Source organism: Rhynchophorus ferrugineus, unplaced genomic scaffold, assembly GCF_030347505.1.
Source record: "Rhynchophorus ferrugineus isolate W39M unplaced genomic scaffold, kcgeb_rfMv2 rfM8, whole genome shotgun sequence".
In the NCBI taxonomy this organism is placed as follows: Eukaryota; Metazoa; Arthropoda; class Insecta; order Coleoptera; family Curculionidae; genus Rhynchophorus; species Rhynchophorus ferrugineus.
This window is the reverse complement of record NW_027472587.1, coordinates 30,750,857-30,776,721: the sequence shown is the minus strand read 5'-3', so window position 1 is coordinate 30,776,721 and position 25,865 is coordinate 30,750,857. Positions and strand designations below refer to the sequence as shown.

At 32.6% G+C, this 25,865-nt stretch overlaps 2 protein-coding genes across 2 annotated transcripts in view; one reads left to right on the top strand and one right to left on the bottom strand.

The window, feature by feature from the left end:
- Window positions 1-25,865, top strand: part of side-VII (sidestep VII transmembrane protein) — a 446,220-nt gene that overhangs the window by 266,982 nt on the left and 153,373 nt on the right. The window contains exon 6 of the mRNA XM_076412671.1: window positions 2,146-2,297. Within this exon, the coding sequence (XP_076268786.1) occupies window positions 2,146-2,297 (152 nt within the window). The remainder of the gene's footprint in view (window positions 1-2,145; window positions 2,298-25,865) is intronic.
- On the bottom strand, window positions 2,325-25,266 carry LOC143200489 (FGGY carbohydrate kinase domain-containing protein). Its single transcript, XM_076410927.1, has 11 exons — window positions 25,138-25,266; window positions 23,739-24,012; window positions 23,558-23,669; window positions 21,854-22,094; window positions 18,833-18,960; window positions 18,594-18,776; window positions 18,324-18,531; window positions 13,959-14,109; window positions 13,765-13,839; window positions 8,669-8,849; window positions 2,325-2,556 (listed from the first exon to the last, which is right to left on the bottom strand). Exons 1-11 carry the CDS (start codon window positions 25,152-25,154, stop codon window positions 2,360-2,362), a joined length of 1,767 nt encoding a protein of 588 aa, XP_076267042.1. The 5' UTR covers window positions 25,155-25,266; the 3' UTR covers window positions 2,325-2,359.

Here is a 25,865-nt window from a genome sequence, read left to right as displayed (position 1 = left end):
ATGACATCCGCATACATAACAATAACAATTTGAGCGATATTGCCACGTTGTCTACGCATTTCAAATCACAGTCACAGCGTATGTGTGTGTGCACATGTGCACATTTTGATGCAACTTCGTCAGCTGATGGCCGTTATAAAATCACAGTTCCACGAACCCGCACGAACTCAATAACAAGAACCTATCTTGACAAACCTATTGAAGATCTAAGTTCAGGGCACCAAATAACCTTAAGAATAGTTATCATCTGGTCGGATGCAAAATTTGACAAAATTTGTTAATATTTAGTATTCCTAGATATATACCCAGTGATAAGTTAATTGTAAGTTAGTCTACAAGTATTAATATATTAACAAAATTATGACCATATGGAGGACATTTCAGGGGACGTCAGATTAATATTTTTTTGTACAGTAACTTTTAACTGTTTTGTCAGGTATCATCTGTTGATTATATGGAAGAGATGATAAAAGACTTGGCCATGCTGTCGATGAGCTGGCTTCGCCAGATAATAAATCAGATTTTCATTACCTGTTACTACTCGTGGCAGAAATGATCTCTGATCTTCCTTCTTGAAAGATCTTTTTATCTCTTGGATTTTTCCCATTACTTGTCTCACATTTAACTTCTCAGCACACTCTTTATCCTAAACGTTGAAATCGCCCGACTTAACTGATCGAAAACAGGTTTCACATCTTATGGTTGGAGCACACTCACCTTAAGAGGGTACATTAAAAATCATCGTGGTCCGGTAGATTGACTCTACTGGCGCGCGCGTCCCCAGTGTTAGAAATATTTGAATATTCTCACTATTGCTTGGGACGTAAATTATACTCTGTATTAGTTATTAAAATAAAGGGTAATGTCCATAACTTTATATTAAGCTATATATATACCATACATCTGTATGTAGAGTAAAAATGACTTAAAAAAAACAGTAAGAACATCACATTAATTTATGAAACATTTAGAGGAGGTAAAAAGAAAAATACAGCATATTACTAAAAGTTTATATTATATTCATTTATATATTTTTAACTTTAATATTAATTTTAAATTATAAATTAGAAGATATAAAACAATGAACCTTAACTATGCCATAAACTATTTACTAAATTACCACATATTTGAACATATATTACTACAAATGTATTATATATAAATAAAATTCTTAATATACAAATAAAATTAACAACTTTCTTGTAGGCACAGTTCTCTATATACTACATGGGATATTCAAGAAGCCGGTACCAAATTAAGCTGCCCTTTAAATAAACCTTTTGTAACTAATTATATTTTCTTTGAGAAACTTTTTCCGAAAAAAAGGTATTTTTTTTATTTATCCGAATTGTAACTCAATAATTAATCTGGCCCTGAAACTTTTCACATTTTCCAACAGTAATACCAAACATCACCGTGTAAGTTTCAGTTAAATTACCTCCTGTAATGGCGGCTTTTTATCAATAGAGCGAATATCAGTCGACGTAAATTTTTGTTTAGATTGAAAGTATTAGTCGCGTATAACATCCAGAACACGCCATAAAACGTCGAGAACTTTTAACACGTATGATGTGTAACGGCGAATTTCGTGGATATTACGTTATGGAGAAAAGTTCGGCGTATAGCACTTTAAAAGCGAGCGGCTTTTATGAGGAAAAATGCGTAGTCAATTTGTTACCGCTTAAAAATTCGACTTGATGTGCATCCTTGTTATTTCGTGTTTCCCTTTTGATTTAATTTTCTTCTCGATCGATGCCGCTTCGCTTTTGGTCGTTAGAAGATAAAGCAACACTTTTAAAGCTTCATTGTATATTGAATAAATTATAATTATTATTACCTTATTTCTTTAAATTTAATTCCACAAATCAGTCCATTAGTCCAGTCATAATAGGGGTTTCACTTCTGAATAGGAGATAATAAGCTGTAAGCCCATATAAACTTTTATTTCGATATTTTAAAAGTTATCTCAAAAGTCACATTAAATCTCATGTCCGCATCTTAGTTTTAATTATCGAATTAGTTAGTTAAAGAGTGGTGGAAATTGAAAAGATGGCCAAGTGATTACTTTTTCAGTATATATTGATTGAGATTGCTTACATATCTTAACGAAACACAATCTAACAATTACCTTTTTTATTGTTCCAGTTGGTCCTCTTGATGTCAAATTGCTCGGCCCAAACCAACCCCTATCGGCTGGTCGACGGTATGATCTTCTATGCCAGAGCACGGGATCTAGACCTCCGGCTACAATAACATGGTGGAAGAACGGGCAACGATTAGAAAGAAGCAAAGACTTGGTGAGTACTATACACTTTATTAAAAAAAATTTTTTATCCGAGAACATTACAATTTTTGCGACTTAATGTGACTCCATGGGATTACTCATGGTGGATCTATAGAGACTTTGATGTTCGTACATCTTCATCAGCACTTCGTACTTTCTAGCGTGGAAGTCGATCAGTTCTTTGTCCTCTCGGGGCTTGAATACTTTTCCGGTACCTCCCATGGCTGATGTCGCTTCGTTAAAACTGCTATAATGGTTTGAAGCCACAGCTCCTAAAATTATTAGCACATTTACTAAAAATGATTTTACGTGTAAAATATCCCTCAATAACTTAACACACAGATCAAAGAAATACCAGGAGAAAAAGAAGGGAGAAATACATTGAACAACAATTTTATTGCCCTTAAAGAATGGTGAAAAACACTTAAAAGTTAGCCGTAAGTAGGAAAGGAATATGTTTTATTTAATATATTATTGAAAATCATTGGAACCTGTTTGTTAAGCCTTTAATTGTTTATTAACATGTATTAAATATAAGTAAACAGCGCATAGGTTTTTCTTTTAAAATGTTATAAAGCCCAATCACTTTTTAGAGACCTGCAATAATCTTCTGTCATGTGACATTCCGATCTGCCCTAATACCGTTCTTCCATAACTATCTAGACCTTGTTTGAAAGGATCTCCCTGTTTCTTACTATAGCTCCCAGGTTCTTTGGAAGTCTATGCTGGTAACTGTACATAAAGTATTTATAAAATTGCTCCTAAATCTTTGAGGCTTTCCATCATCTTTCGCGTCATTTGTTTACACGTTGGTGCTTTACAATTACCTAGAAAAACTTTATACCCAACGCTATTGCCAAGATATGCCTAAGCTTCACTATCCGAATAAGTCATGTAACCAAAATTGTTATCTTTCATCAATATCCAAACCTTGGCTTGGAAGTCTTACAAATGTATGTGTGTGAATGTGTCCAACAATTTGGCAAATAGTTCCGTCACATCTAACTTGATATGTTGTGTTGATAATATGATATTTTTCTCTAATTAACAATGGGTCGCTTATTATATTGAATTATATTAAATTTATTATTTCCAACAATAAACGATTTCTCAAGAACCACACATCCTATTCCTAGTGGTTAACTTATTTCACTCGTCTATCAAACAAGCAAATAAGAAAGACTATTTTTGGTAGCCAAATTGGTCTGCAAATGAGAACTAATTATTTTTAAATAAAGTACCCTCAGCATTAAGCCTACCAACTAGCGAGTAACCAATTTTAGAAATCATCCCCGAAAATATCCGGTCTTACCCAGCCTGGTTACTGGCGTGACTGGGATAATTTTCCTTGCCGGATTTTACACTCTTGCCAAGAACAATCACAAATTTTAAACAATCACAGACATAAATGTACGACCATGCCCCAGCAGGACTCAAACCCGCGGCTATCGCAACAGTAGGAAGAACGTCCTATCGCCTTTACCACTGCGCCACCAAGCCGGCTTCAATTCAGCACTTAATTGAATATAATCAGAATTTGTAAAACTAAAAAAAATAGTTAAATTATAATTAAAAAATTGTTTTGACCTACTATTATAAACAATTTCCATGATGTTTCTAGAGTCAACTTATTTCTATTAATAATTTATCTCTCTACCAGTTTTTTCTATTATTGTTATAATTTTTAAATTTTTGAAAGCTTTGTAGGGCTGTCCAACAAATTTACTGAGTTAAAATTTAGAAAGGGACTTAATTTGTTAGGACTTTATGATCTAATGATAATTTAGATTTACGCCCTATCATCCAATATATTTGGCTGAGTTCAAGCCCAAACTGTCTGCGTTTTTTCACTATATGTTTTTTCCATGTCAAACTTCGATCGAAATGCATTTCCAGATTTTTAACGCTGTCTGCTTGCGGAGATTCATGGTTATTCAATTTTACTGAGGGACAGGTTCTTCTACAAAGCGTGAATGTCAGATGGGTAGATGTTGTTTCGTTTTCAACCAAAATTCGACTTTTTTAAGATGAAGTTGGAGGTTTTTCCTAGCTGGTATTGGATCCTCGTGTGATAAAACCGCTGTATCGTTAGCATATGTTGCAATAGTAGTGTTTCTTGAGGTCGGTAGGTTAGCTGTAAATAATAGATATATCAATGGGCCAAGAATACTGCCCTGCAGAACACGTGAATATATTGGGTGTAAATCAGTGTATTCGTCACCCTGTTTGACAATAAATATAGTTGTCTCTCTATGATCTATGACTTCAGCAGTTGAAAGTGCGTATGGGGCAAAAACTTTTTCAATTTAACATGCAGTCCAGTGTGCCACACTTTGTCAAAGGCCTGAGATATATCGAGAAATATACCTGAGCAATAGTTTTTGTTAATTTGGTTGACTAATTTATGGATTTGTTCTGCTGTTCCGCGTTTATTGCGGAAACCAAACTGATGGTCTGGAGTAATATTTCTCTCTTCTGTGATTATTTTAAGTATGTTAATGTATAATTTTTCAAAACGTTTAGAGCTCACAGGTAACATGCTTATAGTGCGATAGGAGGGGAAGTCTTCTGATTTTTTCCCAGGTTTAAGAATTATAATGATTTGAGCCCCTTGAGTACTTGGAAATACTAGGAAAGTAATTAAGTCTTAACATTTCATTAAATGTGAATATTATAAATTTGATACCCTTCTGAGATCTCTTTTAGGATTCTTCTTAATTTTACTTCCTTAACAGTAAATTTATCATGTGACAGATCCATTTGAAACGGAATATTAAGAAAGGCAACTATGTTATTTTCTTCTTTTGCCGATATTTCAAACGAGTACAGATTAAATACCATTTTTAAGTGTTTAGAGAAAACTGCCGCTTTATCTTTATCATTCCTAGCCCAGGTATTGTTGTCAATTTTAATGGGTGGATTATGTTGTTGAGGTTTTTTAATCTTTTTAGGTACTTTCTAGAGAAAATATTCCGTTGCATCAGATGGCGTTAAGCTTTCTAAGTAGTTTCGAATATTTTAATTTTGTTCGTTAATTATTAGCCCTTTCAGCTCTTTTGTTTGTTTTGTTGCCTTAAATTTTCTCTTGTTTTCTTTTGTTCTGAACTGTTGCCAGGTTTTACGCAGTTTTTTCTTATGGAGTACCATGCGGCCTCTCGTATATTTTTTGATATATTTGGGCTGCTATTTCTGTACCTCTTAAACGTAACAAAAAACGAATTGAAATAATAATTATATTTAATAAAATTTATTTTGATATAATACGATATTATATTAATGTATTTGTTATTATATTACCTGTATAAAATAAAACAACTATTATATCTTATATACAATAGCGCTGCTATGCCTTGTTAATATAAAGTTTCCATTATATATTTTATATTTTTGGTCGGTATTAAAATTATAGCCTACATATTTGCTACGAACGAAATGGAAACTATAGCTATTATACCTGGATTTTCTGACAACCTTTTCAGGAACCGAGTATGAATAGGTCAGACCATTGTTTGCATATAGTTAATGGAAACTTGGTTCTAAACGTTCGCATTATCCGAATGTTGAGTCGGGCAACTCCGAAATTCCGAACAATGGCCGTCGCGCGGCGAAATCGATTCTTTTTTTCAAATGTTAATTTTCCACGGACAACGGACAAGGCCGGATTAAAGTATTAAATAGTACGAAACATTTGTTACTTGATTTAATTCTAATAAAGCCGATTCTATTCTAGCTTGTTGAGGATATATTTGAATGTAATATACACCAACAAAATTACACTTTACCCCAAAATTAAATTGTTTTCGAACCAAAACACATTACGAGGGTGGTTTAACAGGTTTTTTTCTATTGAAAAAATGTATAAAAACTTACAGTTTTTCTAGATATTTACCGTTCGTGAGGGACCAAGCCACGACTTTCAAAACATATATGCGCGCCATCTAGAGCGTTTGCCTCCGTCATATTTGAACAACCCTCGTATCTCGTACAGGTTTGCAAAATATTATTGTAAATTCCTCAATAATCGAACTCAAATTTCCCAAATTGGTGATAAAACTTATTTGAAAAAATAAATCAAGCTTCAGCCATTTAAATGAAATGTATTTTTTATCTCTTCCTAATATGGAATGTGTGAGTTATAACGTTATAATTTTTTAAATATTTTTCTTACAAGCGTTTTGCTCAATGGTTTGAACTTGACGCCGCCGCCCAATTTCTTATTTCCCTCCCTTATTGTCATTAAAGACACTACAGTACCTTTATATAGTTGACTACGATTTTCTGTTTTTACATTTATAAGGACAGTAAATTTTCGCTTGATCTCTGCATTTAACAATAGTATTATCAGAAGTAAAGGCATTATAATTGATATTTTTGTGAAGAAATGTTCTTCCATAGCTTTTTTAATGCGTAAACCCTCACTAAAGTAGCGTAGATATTGACCAAAATTTGACCGCTTCTTGTACCAGTGATTTAAATTGTAGCTATTGGGCTCCTGATTGATTTAGAGTGGTTATAAAAGAAAATAAAGAATCGCTGAAATCAAATTTGGTTGGAGGTTGCAAATCAATCCCCTGAAAACTATAATGCCATCATTTTCCATAAGAAGCTTTACGCACTGCGCGTCTCGCAACTTAAAATCGTCACCGTAACAATTTCATGGCCCTAAAACGTCACGTACCTAGGTCTCCAGTTCGACCGACAGTTCGGTTGGCATACCCAAATCTAGAAGGAAATCCAGAAGGATTCAGGGGTAGCAAACCTGCTATCTTCTCTAACCTGCCCTTCTGGTAGACTTCCCATCTCCATGAAATTGTTATTTTACAAGATGTTAATTCAATGCCTACTCCTCTACGTACCTAATGTTTACTTCAGGTTTGTTACTAGGTGACCAGGTGAAACGGCTTCAAATTTTCCAAAATAAGCTCGTCAGGAGAATCTTAAACGCTCTATGGTTTGTCAGATATAATCAAATTCAGAGGGAAACTGACACTCTTGAAATCAAGCACTTCATCCCTCAATCATTCCACAAACAACAACTCAGCTCAAGTTCTTCAGTTCGAGCTTAGCACCGCGTCACCGCTAATCTAACCCTATTCCAGGCTGAAACGACCTTATCCGTCGCTACAGTCATAACTTTTGTCCCCATACGACAGTATCCAGTCGTGTGTTAACTCAAGTTCGCGAATAAACAGTTAGTTTCACTATCTGTTATTTCACTGTGTCCTCGTGCCCAATAGCGGCTGCCTGATCAGCGGGTGCCATTTCCCCAAATTTAATTCAGTACGTGAGTATGTACAATTTAATTCGTACAACTGTGAGACGGTGCTGGTAAGACCAGAGGCAGTCCCACATAACATGGTCCAAGTTGTCAATCCAGGACAAGTTTCCGCGACCAGGTATTCGTAATTCCACCTGGTTTTAGGCCAGAACAAAACAAAAAGGTAACATTTAGTGAAAGGGAATTAAACGAAAAGAAAATATTATTATACTTAAACAGCTGTTTTTATTTAAGGGTTGACTTGCTGAACGGTGACAAAAATACGACATTGGGGTCTATTAGAAAACAGGCTAACCCGTCTAATTCGTATTACATAACATCTCCATCTTAAAGGAGCGGCTACAGGGATATACGTAGTCGCCATTCCATCTGGATAACTTATAGATTTTATAAAATTTGTTATTGAACTTCGTTCTCCAGTTCTATTTTGAAAGATCTTCGAAATGCCACAGTTTCAACCCAAATTTTTATCTCTATAGAATCGTTTTCCAAGTTTCCAATAGACTATGTACGTTCACAATAACTTTTATGCACCTTTTTTAACCTGACACCACGAACTGTGATGTTTACGCCTACAATCCCCAGACCTAGTGTTTTCTAAAGAATTTTACGTTTCTTATTTGTAATAAAATTCTTAAGAATTTCCAATAATTCATTCCACCTTTTGTGACTTCACAACTTCAGTTGTAGTAGTTTTACATGAACTTGACTTAGCTATACCAAAAAATGCTTCGAGCAACTCTAGAACGATTTCCTATCCAATATATGTTAAGCTTGTCTTCTTTTCTAGATAATTAACTTAATTCCGGTTAATTGAATGAAATGAAAAGAGAACAGCCATACGACATTATCGGAATCCACAAAAACTATTATTTTATTTAAAAAAAAGTTATATTTTGTGAATAGAAGAAGCGAATTATTGAACAGCGGTACAATACGACATTAATTTTTTTTGAATTGAACCTTACTAATCACCTATTCAGTTATTTTCATCATTAAGATAGATATGTTACATCGTGAGACATAATAAAAGCAAAAAGACTCTTAATTATCGTATGTTATTTACGAGAAATAGCTTCTTCTCGAGAAATAGCATTATAACTTACCCAATATTGCTGCACCTATTAGGCAGCTGTTGGGTTCATGAGGACAAACAACTGGCATTCTACATACATCTGCATGCAAATGTGAGAAAACAGAATTTGCTCCAAGATAGCCGCTCAAAAATACACAATTCATGTTGAATCCATAGTGAGACATAGTGTCCATGATGTATTTTGTACCATACTAGAATAAATATAATATAATTTATATAAATAGGTTTAATTTTAGGTAATGTAATTATAATGAAAATGTATCAAATTTATCAAATCTTCTTTCTAAGCTATTAGTTGTGATGTAATAACCGTAAAATGCCTCAAATTGCAATCCTGCTACGGATATTATCTGATTTGTACAAACCAAAACAGAAATTTATAGGCAAATGTTTGCACTGAATATAAACTAAAGCCGTACCAAGTATTTTCAATCAATCCTCAATGAAATCCTCCAAGTATTCAAGTTCTATTAATGGGAAAGTGATAGTAATAGTCGTTATTGTCGATGGGTAGTTAAGTTATTTTGTATGATTTGCTGATATATCGTAAATATAACTTTTATGTAAGCTAATAAGTTATACTCTTAAAACGTGTTAAACTGAGTTAAGGTTAATATGTGTTATTGTTCTTTTGTTGTTTTAGTTTGGCTAAAACATTTGCAAAATCATCTAAACTTGTTAGCGGACTCCGGAGCCTGAAGCGTTCCTTATTTTCAATCATTGTTTTTTTATTCCTTTTTTTTTCATCATATGGGCTGCACTTTAACTCGGTCTTTACAATGCACCATTGTAACGAGTGTAATACTTAACAAAATAACTGCACAATTTACTAAGTACACTAAAAATAATCTCTAAACACCAGAAAGGAGAAAAATGAAATATTTTTACGATAAAAATTGAACCAACTTCAAAAAATAAATAAGGACCTCACTAAAAAGTAATAAATAATAATAGTAATCAATAATAGATAAATAGGTTTAGCTAAGTATTAAGCTAAATTGTGTGTATATAGTAGAGTATAAAAAACATGAAGTAGATAGATTAAATAAGATTTTTGTTTATTTTTATTTAGTTGTTACAACGATTATTATGTATACATTTTATTTTAAAACGTTTTTTTATATTAAAAATCTATGGTTGAGTATTTTTTTATCTTCTATTGGGTTCCTTATTTATTTTTTAAGCTTCGTTCAATTTTTTTGGTTGGTTTTTATATGCGCAAGAATATTATTTATATTTATTACAAGATTTTATCCGACACTTTAGAGCCATGAAAGAAAATGAAATTTCAGAAAAGGTTTATAGGCGTCCGGATCGATTACTTTTCCGCGGCATCTCTCCAAAATAGATAAATAATTGTCGCATTTTTTTCCATTTCATTCTTCTGGGTCCTCCAGCCATTTCCATCACGTTCGTTCGAATGCGAGAAACAATTAAGAAGTGGTGAACGCGCCGAAGAAACACTTCCACGGCTTTAAAGTTTAATTCGTGTAGCACTTAAATCTTTCGACGGAGAGAAAATAATTAATTAAGACGGAGCTCGCCGCTGGTGCGCCCGCTCCGCCGAAGCCGAGGTGCTGGAAGTTCTGGGGCCACGTTCTGCTCACTGGTCGGTCGACTTGGCGGAAACTTTTTACTCGGGAAAAATCCGCCCGCTCTCGTACCTCTTGTCGTAACGTCCAACTTCAACTACAAGTCGGTAGTAAATAAGACAGAAGCAAAAAAAGTCCGAGAGACGAACAAAAATCGTTAAAGTTCGTGAAAGTTTCGACAAAGCAACGGCAAATGCGAGCTACACTGTTAAAAATATAAAAAAGTGCTCTTTGATCATCGATATCTGGAGTAGAAAATGCGAAGTAACAATGTAAGAAATTATTAAACAACCTAGCCTAACTGTTGTTCTATAGTTTTAATAATCCTCTACATAAAATAACAGATTCCAATTTAGTATTAGTAAATCATTCAGTACCAGGTATACCGGAAAGTTATTATCGACTTTTCTGGCAGATTTCGCTAGGCTTTAAAATGCAATATTATGACTTTACATATATGACATTTAAATCTACAGTCATCAGCCTTCAAATTTATACACATAAAGTAATTCACGACCTCCAATATCTAGATGTCGCCACTTTTACCCTATTACTTGCTTTAATCGCTACGCTATAAGTCGTGTTGGAATCTGTTTGGCGCACGTTGTTCATTAATTGTGAGCACCATTTTCAGTATAGCTGAATAAAAGTCGGAAATACACAAAGTAAAGTGAATTACCGATCTAGTAAGTATTATGTACCGGGATGCACAGATTGTAAAGAAATGCAGAATCGTATTTGGCTGTCATTAAAAATGTTTGATAATGTTAAAAATCCCAACCCGATTGGATTATGTATCAAACAAATTTATGATCGTTACAGCAAGTTATGTTGTTGTAAGTTGGGGTAGCTACAATAAAATAATAGCTCCTGAATGCAAATATATTGTAGGAATGTTCGTCGAGTCGGTCAGTCGGTCGAAATATGTGGCTGCCGCTGAGATTATTTGTCAGAACACTCACTACTGTTTTTGGAAGGAATTTGCACGAGAACTGAAAACACTGGTTGAAGAAATACTGTTTATTTTTAATATTATATACATGTGGTCGACGGGAGAATTGAAAGGATATTAGGTTAGGTAAAGGAAGTACGGTAGCGCTGTGGAAGCGGTACTATCACAAGGGGACGGAGAAAAGAAAAGAGAGCGAGACGTCGTCGTGATGGTCTTTTATAGCCTGGAACTGCATGGTACCAATCCACCGGCGTTGCCAACCTTTGTACTTGTTGATGAATTCGTGGTGGCCTAAAGGGTCGTGGCGGTCGCCACAATATTAAAAAAGGATTAGCCGATATTCAATACACGAGGAATTTTGCTGTAAAATTTATTGCCCAAGTAAGAACAAATTTGTTGAAGTCTAATCAATTTATTAACTATCTTGAGGGGCCCATTTCATTAAAGAAAAAGAGGGTAATTATCCAAATAAATGTGTTGGCTTAAGTCTACTTAATCAAGATAGTATTATCTCATTTGTCTTTAGGATACTGCGAAAATAATTTACATTCTATACTCTACAACCTTAATTCCAAATGTTCCTATATGAATAAACAAATCAATGCCGGACAATTATGCGTTATGCCCCAGAAAAGTATTTTATTATACTGTCAATGGGTCTCTTTATTTTGAACTCTTATTTTCTCCTCTCGATATTGCTACGTCGATAATATAACATATTTTTGTCAAATATCTTTAAAAATGTAAATTTAAAATATTTTAATTGTACACTACATAATGATATTCAAGATAGAATATCACAAATAATACGGTATGTTATATAGTTTTGGGTAAACCGTAATAGTCTCTAATAGATTAAATTGATGACACTAAACAAATATAGAAAAGGGAAAAGACTGAAGAAGTAATTTAAATTTGTTCCAAAGTTCTTTGTTTATAATATTGTATATATAATATTTATATTTTATAGATATGTTTATATTTATAAATTTTATCTATTTCATTCGTTGAACTAATACATTTATTTCAGAAATTTTTTTTATTTGAATTTTATTGGCCAATTAAACATGACGTTAGAGCTGTCACGTGTTGCATGACAAACTTTGTTTTAGTTTTTTTACAGGTGCCTATAATGCAGATATAAATTGGCCAATCAAATTACTTGAAAAGCCGATATAACCCCATCTGGATGTTGAGCGACGCAAGACATTTTACCAGAGAAAAATCGAAAAATCGTCTGTGAACTGCTGCTTCCTTCACTACCATCGTAGATATTATCTGAAGTAATTTCTGCATCAAATAGTAAGGGGTGATCAAAAATGGATTGAACTGAATTGCATAAAAAATTATAGTTATCACTTGGTGAAGCCGGCCGGCCGACTCCAACGCCAAATCGTTTTGGTCGCAAGACAATACCCTTTGAATTGTGATTTGGAGTGACGTGATATATTACGAACTGTTGAAACCTGGTGAAACAATTAATAGTGATCGCTGCCGATAACCAATGATCAATTTAAAAGCACTTGGATAGGACATATTATCGAAACCGCCGTACTCTTCAGACTTTGTCACGTTCGACTATCACCTTTTCGCATCAATCGCGATGAAACAAAACGATTTAGTTGAAGATTCGTTTTAAAGATTTAAAAATGGTTATTTTGGTGTCAAAAATAAATAACGGCCTGTAGAATCAAAATAGTTCGAAAAAACTTAAATATGTTTCCAAAAAACTAAGCATTTAATGAACCATTTGTTTACAAACTTATAGAAGTTATGAGGCTCAGGGTTTAGCAGTATTTGAATTATTAATTAACTAATTAAAATACATAATCGAAATACAAATACATAATTTGTATTGGTTGCAGCTTTAAGCATATCACTTAGGCAAATTATTCAAAATCCTTAAATTCCAGTTCAATATCAACTTAAAAACTGCATTAGCTAATGCCTGAAATTAATGGAAGCTACATTGTTAGTAAAGAAGATGATGATTTTATTATTTCTGCTAATAGGGACAGTGATTAACTACAGGCATCAAAAATAAAATAAGAGCTACTCTACTACCTAAATTATAAGAGTAAAATGCTTATCATCTTTGAACACCACCCAAACATAAAAAATTTGTTCTTACAACATAAAACAAAGTTGTGCTCATCAGGGCCTATAGGAGGTTTTCCTCTAGTTTGTTCATCCGATAATATAAAAAATCTAGTGCTAATGAAAGGAAATGCTTACTTGGTATAATAACTTGAGCACCTAGCAATATTTAGAATTTTAAATAAAAATAGTAAATATACTATATTCTATATATAGTAATTTAAATACACGACTTAAAAGTATTTTAGTTTGTATTTTTTTCCAGCTATGGCCACTTGATAGAGAGCAACATAATTTATCACATCAGAGAAAAAATATGCAAAAATTTTACCAAAAATGGAGACACTATTCGCATCTTAATTGAATATTATTGTAACTACAAATTGTTAACTAAGTATAAAAGAAAACTACGAATCTTAATTATAAATATACTGCGAGGGAATACATTCTCTTAAAAATACTTACAGTTATCCCTTGTAACGTCGCCAGATACATCAATGCTAAGGACTCTTGATTATCAGATAAACTTAAACCTGAAATCTGAACAACTAACGTTAGTTATTACTCAAAGCACTATTTGAAATCCCACTACCAAGTCAAGTAAAACAATCGAACCCTCAAATCTACTTGTTAATTTTTTTTAAGCAAACATCTCTTACCGCTCCTCTCACCAAAGGGTCAGCCAAAGGACTTCGGTTGCCGTTAAAGTCGGGTAATACGTGCAAATCTCTGGTCAAATACGATATGAATTTCAAATTTCTCTGCTGAGCTTTCACCTTAAGTAGTTTGTTTAAGTATTTGTGAATGCGCCTGGAGTAAAAAAAGCAAAGAACCGAGATAAACTTTTCCTATATCTGTTAGTTTGGAATAGGATTCTAGTAAGAATAAAAGAAAATGCACAATTTCGTATAAAAATATGGCATATTTGTGTATAAATATTAAACTTTTAAATTTTGATACATCTACATAAAAAATTATATAGTCAATTCAAAATAGCAGTGACACGACTGTCAATAAGTGTATGTCTAAAGTTGTTAATTCGTCCTACAGTCAGACAATATTATCCTTGTCACTTTATCCTATTTAAATAGAAATAGAATGCTGTTAGAGAAGTTCGAACATGTAACGGAATGAGCCTGTCAAAGTTGTCCGTTTGTCAAGCGTCCGAAAATTCTTCAAAATATATAAATTACCGATTATAAAACGGCAAACGTTGTTTTAACAGTTTGTTTTAATAAATGTGAAATCACCGCGGTTTTTATTGAAAATATTTTTTTTGCCTTGCAGCTGCACTGTGTATTAGTACGGACACAGTCACTAACATATCTCAAAAAATAAAACACAATATAACCTTAAATTCGCCACAAAGAAACCGTGTTTATGCCAAACAGGTGACGAATCAAGATCAGATTGGTGTTTCAGAGATCAAATATACGAAATATATAAAACAGTAAGTAGTTTTTTTACTCAAAATATAATTTAATATAATTATTTCAGAGAAAATTGTTAGTCTGAAAAGTATCCATAATAATCCAAAAGATATAGAACTATTTGAGAGATGTAGAACATCCGATCATACATTATTGGATAATATAGGATTTAAGTGGTGTAAAGATAACCTACGAAGGAGATAAGTGGTACTTCCAGAGATTGCTTTTAAAATAATTCAATTTTTAAAAACATAGTACAAAATCAAGGAAGAAATATATCAATTTATATATTTAAATGAGACATGAATATATCAGAATGGTACATTGGGTTGCTTAAGTATCAATAATCAATAATATAATTAGAATATATAATTGGAATAACTATCAATTAGGTTTTGTTAGTCATAACATTTATTCATTGGAGACATATAGTTCCTCATGCTGCAAACAGGAATGGTTTTATTCCAGAAGCAGAATTAGTGTTCCTAAGTCCAAGGGTGACCTGAAGAAATGAATCATAACTGGTCTTTGCAGTAGTTTGAAAATCAACTTTTTAAGAACTTGGAGGAACCATCAGTTATTGTTATTATTTATTATTGTTATGTACAATGCACCAATGAAGGTTTTATTTAATCACTCTCACTTTCAGAAACACTAATCAAGTGAATATCTAAGTTGTTTATTATGAATATTGGTTTATGATTCAGTGCTGACCATTACCAAGGCAGGGTGATGAAAGAGGAAACCACTAAAGGTCAGTATACAATTAACATGCTTTAGTTCTAAGGAATTGTATTAGAGTTTATGAGCATGTGAATTATTGTTCAGAATATTATACTGTTTTGCAGATATGGCCAATGAATGCAGTGACTAAATGTAGTTTGATCAAGAAAGATGTGTACAGATAGTGATAGGACAAACTAAAGAGAAATATAGTAATATTATAATGACTTTACAAGGATATATTGTATCGAAAGAAACAAGGACTAATCGTAAAACATATATATGATCTCTAATGAAAGTAAAATATATTACTCAGATATAAAATTGTTAATTATGTGGATTAGGCCTTCGTGGGATACCATTACATACAAAAACGCACCTAGAACCCTACCGATAGTCGTGTGGAAAAGTGCTCAATGTATATATAATAAACCAACTGTAACCTATAAAATATTGTGGCTCTAAAATCAATTGTAGTTTTAAATTCTTCGATAATAAATGCATTTGATGTACTATAATATTAAAGTAAATTATATTTAATAAAATATTTGTTCAATTATTTTATTTATATTAAAATGTTGTTATATGTCAGAGCCAAAATGTACTAAAACTCAAAGTTGATGCGGCAACATTGCGACGTTTTGACGGTTCTCCAGTCTCACTGCTATTTTGAATTGACTCTACATGAAATTAAATTATTAATTAACGCATTTGTACGTAGATTATTTAAAACCTATACCCGCCATATGCTTGATCATTTGTTTTAATATATTTGATGAGTAGCTAATAGTGGTTTATTTTTTATTTATTATATGATAATTAGTATAAAATATCTAATGAACAAGCTTTTATTAAATTTTGTAAACAAAATAAATTTCCCTACCAGATATCATTATTCAAACGCCTATAAATTTAGCTCTTGCAATATTTTACCTTTAAAGTCCTTATCGGTCTATCAAAAAGCCCATTAGGACCTATGCAGTGCAAATATTGGGTTACGCTAAAACATCACACCAACTAGTAATCCAACGCAGGCGTAACAAAGTTCTACAATTAATTACCAATGCTATATAACCAACAAAAAGCTGCAGGATGACTTCGAAATCAAATGGATATACGAAGTGATCCGTCTGAAGATTTCGTCTTAAAATATGAAATAAGGTTGATAAATCACAGCGATATGGAAACAATATAGCTACTGCACAACACGCAGGAAATCAGAAGATTAAAGAGAACCAAATCACACGAACATGTTTAATATATAGGTTTATTCTTAGCTAAAGTTAAATAGTTTAGTTTTATTTTAATTTGAGATATTCAAAGTGATATATTAATCCCGTACTCGCCTTGCTTGTGTAATGTAAGTACAACAGAATAGTAGTACTAAATTAATTTTTAAATTACGAATGTACTAAGTACTATCTAATATAAATAATATAAAATGTAGAGTCTGACACATTAAAAGTAGACTGCTAAATAACGTACCCCTTTAGTGCATATCACAAAATGTCATTTAACTATAAGACTTTGAATTAATAATAAAAGATGTTTTTTTTATTGTTATCATCATCCTCACCAACACAAAGTATCTACTTCTAAACTAATACGCTGCTAGTATTGCCACAAAAATTATTGCCTAATTCTCGTCAGATTAGACGATTGGAAGCAACTTCTCTAGCCTTAAGCAATACTGGCCGCCTACTGTTCAGATAACCTTCCATGATCTTGATTCATGCGCTTTTTTGGTGCTGTTCGCTGCGTCTTCCACCTAATAGTTAAACTTCGCCATAGAATTCATTCATCATTCAAACATACTCAAATCATTCACAATTTGTGTCTCTGAATTTGTTCTTTATCTATGTTATGCACTGATTGATGCATCTTAATGGAATAACTTCATTTCTAAGGCAAGGTCGAAGAGAGACATTTAAAATTTGCCTTAAACATCGCATTTGAATGACTTGAAGCTTACAGATGTCAGACTGTAACAATTTCCTGTGTTTCAGAGCTATACGCAGGTACTGGCAATATACGCGTTTGAGAGCAAACATCTTTTTAGGATGCATATTTTTAAGCAATTCGAGATCTATAGAAGAATATTGATATTGCTTGTGATCTTCAGGTCTCGGCATAAGTCTCAGTGAATATTTTTCATATATGAAAAAGCCATATTAGGCTAGTGATTCACCTTTACTCAATTTTAAAACTATAACTAGCTACTCATGACGAATTGTACCAAATATCACAAGAAAATATCTTTGGAAAAACACCTCGTTCAAGGAAAAAACATGCAAAATTTATCTTAGTTTTTTTAACTTTTATCTAAATATTGTATATCTATAGATGTATATAGGCTGCATTAAAAGATATTGAGGTTTTTTTTCATGTTTTTGGCGTTTTATGAGAAACCCTCAACTAGAATTTTGGAAGCCTCTTTTGACATCAGACTTACCTCATTAAGAAATGTTTATAAAATCCAGAACAAATAGTTTAATTTCACATATCTCCAAATGTATCAATTGTTCACAATTTCACGCTATCCTTGCAAAATTGTTCAGATGTATTCAATGTCTCATTGAGTACGTTTCTATATTATTTAGAAGTAATATTTACAAGGAACATGTTTTACTTAAAAATCATATTTTGAGAATCAGACAAATGTGAATAGCTACTGAATGAAGAGCCATTTCAAGTACGAAACAAAAACTTGAGGAATATGTTAATCATTTAATCATTTCCAGACACAGTTAACACTGAAACCCCAGATAATTATAATTAATTAGAACATGCAATATTTATTTAATAAAAATCGGAATGGGTTCGAGACTCCCACTAGTCAAAGGACTGGTTAATAAAATATTGTATACGTACATTTTTCCTATGCGCTTCGTAATGGTACTAGTAGCCGGATGTTTATCAACAACATATTCCACTAAACCCATTGAAGTGGTCTGACCACCTTGATTAAGCCACATCTCGGGATATATGACTCCTTTGAAAGGTCCCCAAACACCCTTTACGAATACTGGGTTATGGGAGAGAACAAAATGAGATGAACCTAAGGCTCCAATAGCGATACCTGTTAGAATGTTATATTGACACGATTATGCATATGAACAGCTATATGACCTCATATCTTACATAATCTCTTGGTGATATCTTCATCTATGCCTTCAACTTTACATCCAATGAGCCCTAATCCGCTGGCATACTGGTCTAACATTGAGATTGCAACAGGAAGCCCCGGTGTCAAGCCCATCTCTATTGCAACGTTTTCTCGTAAGCCTTCACCAGCCGGTTTCCCAGGCAGCTGAGCACTTGAACCTACCAAAAACTCATGTAATGCCACACAATCAAAGACATGGAGTTGAGGAACTTACCTATAACTTTCCAATTGTCTGTTTCCATCTCCTCAAGACCGATCTCTTTGAAGAAACGACTATTCCAACCTTCATTGCCATTGACTGTTATCTCATAACTCCAGTTGGATATCAATACGCTCAATGATCTGAAAGTGAACTAGCATTGATGTTATACAATAACGAGATAATAATATTAAAATGTTGTCTTTTTCAAAACGTTTAAGTAGATTCCTTTTATGTTTATGGTGGTGAAGTGAAATGTTTATGTTGGAAAGGTGAAATTAGAAATATCAGTGTAAATAAAATTTTCCTTTTAGTGTTACTAAACTAATTTACTCAGCTTACAGAGATGCTAATCATGTAGCGCCCAAAAATGTATTTTCAATATATATTACTCTTTATGTTTGATTTAATGAAATCTGATCTCCAACCTCATCAACCACTTTCAAAAAAATTATGGTGATGCTGCTCTAGTGATGCGTTTCCCAATCATTGGTTTTGGTGTCAACGATTTAAAACGACGTCGTGATTAAAAATCCCTTTCAAAAAAGATCTTTCACACAGCTTAGCTGCTCATCAGTTGTTTTCAGATGCTTACATGCGAGGAGAAAGATCGAGAAGGATCGAAAAATAGCTACCACACACAATTGGCTGAAAAGGTCTTTTCAAACTCCATCATCACTACGCTTTCCTTGCTTTCCTGTTAAAAAAGAGGAGTTTTCTGTAGTTTATCGTGGCGGTGGAAATGAAAATATTAGATAGGAAAAAAATTATTTAAGATTTAGAAGATCTCTTAGATTAGCTAAGAGAGCCATCTACATCCACACTGGAGTGCTGCGCATATGGTTATATCAAAAAGGTCAACACCAAATACTAGGAACTGTTAAGACCCAATGGTCTCCTTTTAAATGAAAAAGTTTCATTAAGAAATATTGTTCAAATTTTTCCCAAAATATTTCCCCAGCTTAATGAAGTAAATAAAAGGCAATAAGTTCGCTTAAAATGCAAACAAAATTTTAATTTTTCCTCTTCAGAGCAAAACTTTTTGAATCCATTTTTGTACATGCTTTTGTATATATTATATCTATACATTATACAATATTTTTCTAATGTTGGCTGTTCAATAAATTATTAACAGGTTCTGGGCTAAATCATGTGGACGATTGGAAAAGGTTCAATTGCACTTCTGATATAAGAGTTTAGACAAATCCAAGAACTTCGAATCCACCAGTTTGATCTTTTGGGATGACTTTCGAACCCGATTTATTATTAAAAATTTGTTTATTCAATAGATATTGTCTTTTGGTTTTTTAAAATGCCAAAAACATAAGATTTTTTAGAAATGGATTTTTTTCTGGAATTGGATATAAATATAACAAATTTAACAATATTCTTTTATACATTAATCCATATTATGTACAGTCAATTCAAAATAGCAGTGACACGGGAGAACTGTCAATACGTCGCAATGTTGCCGCAGCAACTCTGAATTTTAATACATTTTGACTCTGACATATAACAACATTTTAATATAAAAAAATAATTGAACAAATATTCTATTAAATATAATTTATTTTAACATGGTAGTACATCAAATGCATATATTATCGAAAAACTTAAAACTACAATTCATTTTACTGATGCAAAATTTATAGGTTAAAGTTGTTTTATTATATATACATTGAGCTCTTTTGCACACGACTATCGGTAGGGTTCTAGGCGCGTTTTTGTATGTAATGGTATCCGACGAAGGCCTAATCCACATAATTAACAATTGTATATCTGATCAATGTATTTTACTTTCATTAGAGAGCATATTTATTTTTACGCTTAGGTCTTGTTTCTTTCGATGCAATATATCCTTGTAAAGTCATTATAATATTACTCTATTTCTCTTTAGTTTGTTCTATTACTATCTGTATACATCTTTCTTGATAAAACTATATATAATCACTGCATTCTCCTTAATTCATTTGCCATATATGCAAAAGAGTTTGTATATTCTGAACAATAACATACATGCTCATAAAGCTTTCACATTCTATAACACATTTCACTGCAACTAAAGTATATTAATTGTATACTGACCTTTAATGGTTTCCGCTTTCATCATCCTGTCTTGGTGATCGTCAGCATTGAATCATAAACCAACATTCATAAGGTTTTGTTCAATCAGTGCCACTTTCAGAAACACCAATCAAGTGAATAACTAAACTGTTTAATTCCGATCTATCAAAAACTTAAAAATTGTATTCTTTTAAAAACAATCTCTGGAAGTTCCATTAAAACCCTTCGTAGGTTATCTTTACACCACTTAAATCCTATATTAGCCAACAATTTATGGAAGGATATTCTACATCTCTCAAATAGCTCTATATCTTTTGGATTTTTATGGATACTTTTCAGACTAACAATTTTCTCTGAAATAATTGTACTAAATTATTGTTTTGTTTGAAAAAACTACTTACTGATTTATGTATTTCGTATATTTGATCTCTAAAACACCAAGCTGATGTTAATTCGTCACCTGTTTGGCGTAAACACGGTTTCTTTATATTGAATTTAAGGTTATATTGTTTTTTTTGAGATGTTAGTGACTGTATCCGTATTAATATACAGTGCAGCTGCAAGGCGCAAAAGAATATTTTCAATAAAAACCTCAGCGATTACAAATTTGTTAAACCAAAGTGTTAAAACAACGTTTGCCGGTTTATAACCCGTAATTATAATATTTTGAAGAATTTTCAGACGTTTGGCAAATGGACAACTTTTGCTGGTTCATTTCGTTACATGTTCGAACTTCTTTAACAGGATTCTATCTGGTTTTAAATAGAGTAAAATGACCAGGATAATATTGTCTGCCTGTAAAACGAATTTACAACTTTAGACACACATATTGACACTCGTGTCACTGCTATTTTGAATTGACTATACCTTTATACTGGTACTCTAAACATTATTAATTATTAAAACTGTTCAAATAAATCAATCCAAAAATTGGTTAATATATTTTAAATATCTCTTAAAAATTAAATGTACCTAGTTTGACTTCCCGTAGCTCTCCAAGTCAGATAATCGGTCATATCATAAAAGGCACCGACGTTTTTCCAACATTCCTCATACAAATGGCTTTTAAGCCACATGACCTTTGATTCTTGAAGTTCAGGTAATACCAGTTCTCCGAAGTACTGAATGATAGAGTGATGAGTTTGATTGATAAGTTTTGCTTCGCGATATGACCGTGTATCAAAGTGCATTATAGTATTTCTAGAATTGTCACCTAAAATTATTATATCTATTCTTATATGTTTCAATATAAAATGAATAGCGTTATTTTTATTAATATAAAATGTAATATTTTTAGAATAGAGTATATAAAATTACAGAGCAATTTATAAATTAAATAAAACCATACATAAATTGAAATATTAAGTTTTATTCGAATAAATAATAGAAAAACATCAAATACGTGTTGTTTCGATTCGATGACCTTTTAGTGAAGAACTGGATCAAAAGAGATTTTCACAAGCTTCCTTGAAAATTTACTTTACACCATTAAAACAGTTTTATAGCTACATGAACAAATGGTAATCGAAAAGAGCAACATTGATGAATATACGGTAGATGCATGAAAATTTCTCTGTTAATCTCTTTCAGTTTTTACCAGTCCACCGAAAATTATGTGACCTATTCGATTAAAATCTTGTTCAGACAATACCATCGAATATCGAAAAGAGGTTGTTACCGAAGAAAACATTTAAAAAATCTATAAAATGATTTCGAATGACCGTAAATTGAAATTGTATGTAATAGCAGACACTCTAAAGATATAAACTGAACGTGTACATCATATCATTTAGGAATATTTGGGTTTGAGAAAGCTCTGCGCAAAGTCAGTGCCACGTGAACTCACTTTTGACAACGACGAGTTGAAAAAGGAAAGACCATCAACAACGACTATAACGGCGTTAACGTTAGCGTTATTGGACCGTTTAAAGGACGAAATAACCGATAAACGGCCGCGTTTGAAGAAAAAGGAAGCGCTGCTTCACCAAGACAGCGTACCGTGTCACAAATCAAAGAAATTTTCGTGGAATAAAGAGGTGACCGACGAAACTGAGACACATTTTAAGTACAAATCGTACTCCCAAAAAGTATCAAAAAGTTTGGGTGTCGCTATAAAGAGTGTATCACCCTTAAAGTGAATTATGTTGAATAAAAAAAACTAATTTTTCCAAAACAATATGTTTTACTATGGTAGGCCGGGCTTGTTATGGTTAGCCTCCTGGTCCGCTGGACCTCGTTCTTGGTGAAATACAAAAAGAATACGATAAGGTTAGTCTGTATACAAACATTTGTGATGAAGAGTAGCCGATTGGAGGTTAGAGGTAGAAGAGACTGCCAATTTAGCCACGCTATCCGCGTGCTCATTTCCCGATACACTAACGTGAGAAGATATCCAAAAAAAAGTTATCATGGAGCCATTCAGATAGAGGGTGCGTCAATAACCAGGGAATGGTAGAATACAGCTTTATCGCAAATATGGTCATTGAGAACTTGAAAGAGGATGCCGGTTGTCCACTACAAATACGCTGCCAAGCCACTGCCAGATTTACAGCTATTTTTTTATTTAAAAGGACAATGTCCTTTCCTATAAAATTAACATGAGAGTGTGGTTATAAAGTTGGGCATCTCTGTTTTATTTTAATCATTAATCAGCCAACTTTCAGCACGAGAACTTACGTGAAACACTAGCCGTAAGAGATTTGCCATCCTTATCAACAGTAACTAACGCAGGCCTGCTGGTAAAACAGATCGCTTTTATATCTGCAATGGGAACATTCTCTGTTATCTTCTACAATAAAAATGATCTTATATCAGACTCATATAACCTATATATTCTATCAAATAAGAGCTTTATTACCTTTATGCAATGAATCAAACCATTCCACACATTATCTGATGACTGTTCGTGGAATGATCCGCTCTGGTACATCTTGGTGGCCGTTGCTGCAATCTTGGCTATAACTCCTTGATCGTTCACCAAACCTGCCCTACAGTACCCAGAAGAGGCATGGGCTGCCACAAAAAACGGACCCTTTACATGGGGGTTTTCGTCCACCACTACTGCATCGCTGGAAGTCCATCTTATATGGATTTTCAAAGAACATTTGTTCCTTATTTTAGCTCCTAGTTGTCTAAAATAGATGACAGTGATTAATTGATATTATTTTTTTCTGTCGTTTTGTTTCTATTTAAGAATAACATAATAGTAATCTCTACAAAAATAATGCGTATAAATTACTATTAATTGTATATACCAAACACGCGTACTATTACATTTTTTAGAATTCTACAATCAACTATATTTTTTATTGCTTTTTGATGACTAATGCGATTTATTCATTAATTTTATTGTTAAGCACCCCACACAAAAGAAATAGCGTCGCTATTGATTTCTCATATGAACTTGATTTCACCTTCATAACTGGAGCACATTTATTTATTTATTTGAAATAGAGTCACGTCAACACCTACAGCGCTATTTGCTGTTAAGTTACGGAACAAAACAATGAAATTAAAATACAAGTAGCTGAATAACAATATATAACCAGTGTTTAAAACGTCCAGATATATAATACAAAACTATAAGATAAGATATGAAAGTAGATATATACAATATTCTACGCAAAACGTACACAAAGGCGAGTAAGATAGTTTGAATAATCTAATATTTAGGTTTGCGCTTTATTTAAAAACCTTCATTATTTTCCAGTTCCCATGACATGAACATCGTTTAATACATAGGACATATTTGACTAGTATTGCCTTAATTTTTTGGTTAAATTAAATGCATAACTTTATAGAAAGCTATTTCAAGATTTGGTCAAAAATATTTTTAGTAAGCAGTGCAGCTCCAATAACAGCAGTAACATTTTGTTTGAGAGGGATTGTTTGATAATAATAGTGATGCAGTTGATAATTAAAAGCATAACATATTTATAGTGAACAATTATAGAACATAGTTGTGAACATAAATTTCAATCACTTAACTCAACAAGCTGACCTCATGATGTGCGATATTAAATCTATTAATCCTTCCTAATTATTATTTAAGTATATCAATTAAATAAAAAAACATAATAAGTGTATACCGAAATGAATATATGAAATTTAGTATAAACAAAATAGATTATGTGGGATTAGGAGACGACAAAAAGTCAGTTTTTTTTTCTTTAAACTTGACAGTCCTTCGTCCACAAATTCGCCCACCTTTCCGGCCGATGACGTGTCTGGTGATGATTAACATTTTATCTAATTACCTTAAAAGGCAGTCCATTGTGCCGACGACAAAACTTGGCGGAAAGTTTTTCAATTAGGCGGGAGTAATCGTCATTTTTTCGGAACTTCCACTGCGATGACAAGAAACATTACAAACAAGGTTAGGGGACATTTAAATTAAGTGCAAATTGACGTTGACAAATAGGCCGACAACAGAAGGCAGAAATCGGTCAGTTTGACAGCAGTTTTTTCGAAAAGTATAAAAATACGTAATTCCATAAATTATGCTAATGGTAATCATAGAGTAATAGAGAGAAAACTGAACAGGATCCCTGGAGAAATGTCTATCTACGTCCGATATCTAGAGGGAGTTATATTTGCTCATTTAAGTAAATTGATTGGTTAATTTAAATCTCTATTATAGACATCTATGTACAGTAGTATCTAGTATATACAATAGCCTATGTATATCATAGAATAAGGAAACTTAGAAGCGCATATCCTATGTTACATTTGGAATCCCCGTATGAGGGCGCTTACGCATGCGCCGTATGACAGTTAGTTACGGCAGGAAATATAAAAATGTTTAGCGGGAAATTTAAAAATTTGAGCGGAAAATTTAAAAATTTAAAGTAAAAATTTTAGCGGGAAATTAAAAAAAAAAAAATTTTACTGAGAAAATAAAAAACTTAGTATATTTAAATATATTTTATTGATATATTACAATTACATTAGTTTTCCTTGACTATAAAGACATTGATATAATCAC

Bases quoted from the DNA above. Each gene is read 5' to 3' on its own strand.
- LOC143200489 (XM_076410927.1), bottom strand. The intron at 18,961-21,853 runs GTACATTTAATT...GTTCACTTTCAG, and splicing joins GCTACGGGAAGTCAAACTAG to ATCATTGAGCGTATTGATAT. The intron at 13,840-13,958 runs GTAAGAGATGTT...TTAGTTGTTCAG, and splicing joins ACCCTTTGGTGAGAGGAGCG to ATTTCAGGTTTAAGTTTATC.